The following is a 5,000-nucleotide window of genomic DNA, read 5'->3' on the forward strand; positions in this document are numbered from 1 at the left end:
CCATCTATAGTATCATATCGACGCTTGTACCTGTGTGCTTGAGTAGAATGTCACCGGCGCGACAATAATGACTTAAACTGCGCTGACATGAGTGTGTCTGGAGTGAGCTGCGTTCACTAGCGTGAGCTTCTGTACGCAGGTACTTTGCCTCTGCTACGGCTCCCGTTGCTTTTTGATGTGAGAGCCGTGACTGAAGCGCGCGTTAAGTGCTAATTATCTATGGCGTGTGTGTGTGTGTGGGTAATCTGTGTGGTGCTTTATGGGTAACGTAGTCCGGTCACGTTCTCCCGGCAAAGAACGCACTAGAGGGCAGAGTCAGCCGGCTCTTTGATCATAACAAGACAGCGGAGAATTCTCCCCATTTACCCTGCCTTGATCAAATGAAGCCCCCATTACTAAGAAGAGTGACCACCCGCATCTGAAGTAGCTGCCCAAGCATGTGTGTGTGTGTGTGTGTGTGTGTGTACAGTATCAGTGCTTCTCTGTGTGTGTGTGCCTGAGGCAGTGGAACAGCTAATGAGCACATGTGTGTGTGTCTGTGTGTGTGTGTGTGCAGGCCCGTATCCAGGGTTTCGAAATTGGGGAGGTCCAGACATGGCAAGGGGAGGTGGCGCCGCCGAAAAAAATTCGAGTTTTTCCCCCCCCTTTTTTAACCATATTTAGAGTAGCCTAATATATCATTTTAAAGGGGGACTAACCCCCTAGATATGTATTAGAACAGTGATTTGAAAATACCTATGGAAAAAACCAAGAAATGACATATGCTCTTGTCTATACTGGACTCTTTGGCTGTGTTGAAGTCCAGATTTTTTTTCGGAAATCGACGCCATTACAGTTTGCCTATTGCCTCAAAAATAATTTATTTGAGAGGGGCCATATCTGTATAAATATCAACAATTAGCCAACGCTGGTGGCCTGTATGGAAAGAGCTTTGCTCAAAATGGTTGAAAGTTATATCAATTTGGTAATTCAGTGGCGAACTAGAAATTTAATTATTTTTCTGCATGTAACCCTATGGCAGTGTGTTAAACTACGTTACGAGAGCAAAGTGGCATGGGCTTGTTACAGCAGCACACCGCACAATACGACAAACCCCCCGTTCTGGGGTAACACAATGCGAGATTTCTCTACGTCATTCCCTCGTCCAAGTTGCCATATAGTCCCTTTTTCATTTTAGTTTGGGGGCTTTTCGTGATTCTTGTTAAAAGTTGTGCAAAAGTTTTTTCCTCTCAGCGCAGTGCAGGCTGCCTGCGCCTCCTCCCTCCTGCATGCATGGGGCGCTTGTAACCTCACGGAGCAACAAACAAACAGACAGAAATAGCTGGTGTGCGATTTAGAGAATACAGTCTGAGATTGGGTACAGGATTGAGGGAATCCCGCATCTGTTTGCGAAGGTGCGACTGGACAGGACGCTTTTCACAGACGGGCACAATAGTCGGAGCGAGGTGAGTGTCTCTCAGGGCTACTCAGGGCAGAGCTGCAGATCTCTCCTTCTCCTCCGCGCATTCAGTCTGTCCAAAATCATTACCGATATAATCTCAGTAGGAGGGATGCAGGGAAATGATAGTAGCCGATGTGTTTAGAGAAGCTTTGTCACGTTGTCACGTCGTAGTATAGCGTTATATTTTACATGTGCGCTAAACTGCGACCATATTTGTTTGCGGAAATATCAGACTGCTCTCTCTACTCTCAGAGCACAGAGAGCTCTGCTCTGCTGCGCGCGCCCGCGGAGCTTGGAGCTAGTGCATGAGGTTTACAGTACGACTCTCTCCCGCATGCCTGGGCTGGAGAGAGCTGCTTCCAACTCGGACTGATAATATATACATCATCATTCGAGCTTATTCAGGTAAGATATAAATAAAGTAGTGACACATTCAGCGGGAAACTAACTATAATTAAGACATGTGCCAACTTTGACAACGTTTGGTTCAGTATTTTAAGAGCAAACTTCAATAGGAATAGGCTTGGAGTTCTGAGGAGCCGAAAGGGTACAGGGGGGGTAGGGGAGTAATTATCTTGAAATCCCATAGTCTTTGGGAACACTGTGACGTCAAAGTGTTCCTAATCTCCCATTCATTTGAGAAAAAAAAAAAAAGCAGTCTTTGACCCTAAGAGGGCGCTTATGCCAGGTATGCTGCTGAAAAATGATACAAATGGTAAAATGGCAACAGTTTGGTGTCAAATGTGGAAATTCTGACCAGAATTCTTCACACATCACCCCCAAAGTCATATATATTGGTTAAAAGCTGAAAAAAAGTGTTTTGGAGGTTAGTTCTCCTTTAAATAAAAAAGATTTTTTTTTTTTTTTACCTTTTTTAGCCATATTTAGAGGAATATCTTATTTTTAATTAACATTAGGATACTGTTGTGATGTAATTATTCTGTATTTTCTCCTTTTCTCACTCATTCAGAGCAAAGAGGGAGATATATAGCATGATGATAATGCTCTATATCTCCCTATTTGCTCTGAATACACCAGTTAACACGTTCACTGCCGTTGACGAGATATCTCGTCTTAAAAAAAAAACGGTTGACTGCCGTTGACGAGATATCTCATCCAAAAAAAAAATTTTTTTTTTTTGACGGTGGGACGTCGATCAACCCCTTTTACATCTCATATTAAAATATGGGAGGTATTGAATGTGTATAATCTATTTTACCGACCCACTAAGTGGCGACAGTGCTCTCCAGACGAGAGAAAGCCAAGCAAAAACAGCCGCGTGAGGAAGCCATTCTCATGAAAATGGATTGGCGAAAACGCTTTCGCTTTCGCGCAGGGAGCTGGCGGTGGGGGATTGCAAATTTGCATAATAGATTACGGGTGGAACACACTTTGAAACACGCAGCATAAATAAGACCAGAATCGCAAAAGCTTCATCAAAGGTCTCAACCGAAACCCCAAGAAACGAGCGAGCCCATCCAGACTCGCCCAAAGAGCGGCCACCAGCAGACAGGCAGCAGCAGCAGCAGCAGCAGCAACTCGCTTGTGACACGCCCGCTGCAGAGCCAGGGAGGCAGGAGGAGAACACACACGGAGGGAGGAGTTTGAAGGAGAGGGGGGTTTCCTGCTGTTATGGAGGAAATTACTGTTCAAAACTATTGTTTAGATGTCTGACGTCTTAATGATGCCAAAAATGAATGGTTAAAGTGACTGTTCTATCGAATTTCACAAAAAGGCATTTTTCTCAGCTTAAATTTTCAGACGCTGAAACCATGCTGTATTCAAGTGCTAATACCTACATAACTACTAACTCTACAAACTAACTCTTTTAGACAGAGAAAGCACACATTCTATTAGTTCTTTTGAGATATTTTGTGTCCACAAAATCTTAGCAGAAAATAATCCTCGGCTGTTGAAAGATGAGCCAGAATCCTCAAAAAAAAACCTTGGCAGAAGCTACCTACAGTAAAAAAAAAACGGCTGGCAGTGAATGTGTTAACATGACACAGACTTAACATGATAGAAATATTATCAGCAAACTTAACGACTAGACTAATTATTCTGATCTGAATGGCATATATCAAGAAACATTGACTCCTCTCTTTGCTGTATAGTGGGAGGTGCATTTTTGAGTAGGCTATTAAAATAGCATGTCAAGTTCACGTTTCTTTATTGCCAGATTAAACAATTCGTATTGGTTGTTGGTTGGTTCAACACAACATCTGCGCGCATGCGCGCTTCTTCTTCTCTAGCCTACAAGCATGTAACTTCCTCCTTGATTGTTATTGTTGATAATTCTATTTAAATAGGCTACATTTTCATTTCCCGAAACATTCTTAAACAAGAAAGGAACATAGTGCACTGCAAAATATTTTTAATTACATTTGTAAAAAAACAAAAAAACAAAAACAAAAAATTTGAATAAATATTTTTTTTTTCTCTGAAATTATTACCGAGGTCCGGACCTCGGTGTCCTCATAGCTAGATACGGGCCTGTGTGTGTGTGAGAGAGAGAGAGAGAGATCCTCTTACCACACTCCTTCATGGGTTCATCAGACCAGTCCTTGCAGTCTTTCACGTTGTCACACACCTTGCTGCTGTCGATGCACTCCCCGTTCTTACAGCGGAACCTCCGGGGCCCGTCGCACTTTGTGGCTGCGTGAGGACACGAGAGTGTAACACGCAATCAGGTTTCCACTTAGAAATGAGTACTCTTTACTGACAGTACTGCTCTGAACACACACAGACACAGACACACACAGAGACACACACACACACACACACACACACACACAGACACACAGACACAGACACACATGCCCACGCAGAGAGTGGGTTTGAAAGACATTGTCTCCCACATAATAGCGTACAGTACAAACATATATAGAGTTTTGGTTTTGTTTCTGAAGTTGTATGTGATTTTTTTAGGCTCCAAGGTAAAGCTCACAGACAGACAGACAGACAGACAGACAGACAGACAGACAGACAGACAGCAGCACTGCTGGTGACCTTGAGCCAGAATAATGTACATCCAGGCAGGGTGATGATGGGCATGTTCTGAGAAGAAGAAGACACCGAAAAAGGCAGCTATATATGTATATATGTGGAAGAGACAGTGGACAGCTGGAGAGACAGTTGACGGTCGGAGAGACGGCAATCCGGTACGGGATGGGTTTAGCACCCCAGCCTGGCTCTCTCGTGAGGTAGAAATCCACAAACGCTACGGATTAGCCTCCCGAAAATCTATGTAAACATCGGCGCGGCCTGGGGTCCTCCAGGCTAGAGTGAGGTGCTCGGCGCAGCCGAATGACGTGCAGCGCACAGGCCTTTTTGAGGCATCCTCTTTGTCTATGGTGCGGCATAGTAGGATTGCCTTTTGGGAGGGTCTGGTGAGACGAAGGAGGAGCGCGGCCTGGATTAACCCACAGAGCCTTAGCCCTCCATGCACCGAAGGGTCTTTCAATGCTGCGGTGTAGCACTAGCTCTATTGCAGCGGATTGGGCATGATCAACCCTTCCGCGGGCAACGTTGCAGACAGAGTAGGAGGGCTGATCCGTGA

General features: G+C 44.6%; 1 protein-coding gene across 1 annotated transcript in view; it reads right to left on the bottom strand.

Annotated features, from left to right (window-relative positions):
• Window positions 1-5,000, bottom strand: part of LOC310786230 (uncharacterized protein) — a gene marked incomplete at both ends in the record, with an annotated part of 366,431 nt that overhangs the window by 49,518 nt on the left and 311,913 nt on the right. The window contains 1 exon segment of the mRNA XM_083647397.1: window positions 3,974-4,096. Within this exon segment, the coding sequence (XP_083503523.1) occupies window positions 3,974-4,096 (123 nt within the window).

This window comes from Poromitra crassiceps, assembly GCF_964638095.1.
Source record: "Poromitra crassiceps genome assembly, chromosome: 12".
Classification (NCBI taxonomy): domain Eukaryota; kingdom Metazoa; phylum Chordata; class Actinopteri; order Beryciformes; family Melamphaidae; genus Poromitra; species Poromitra crassiceps.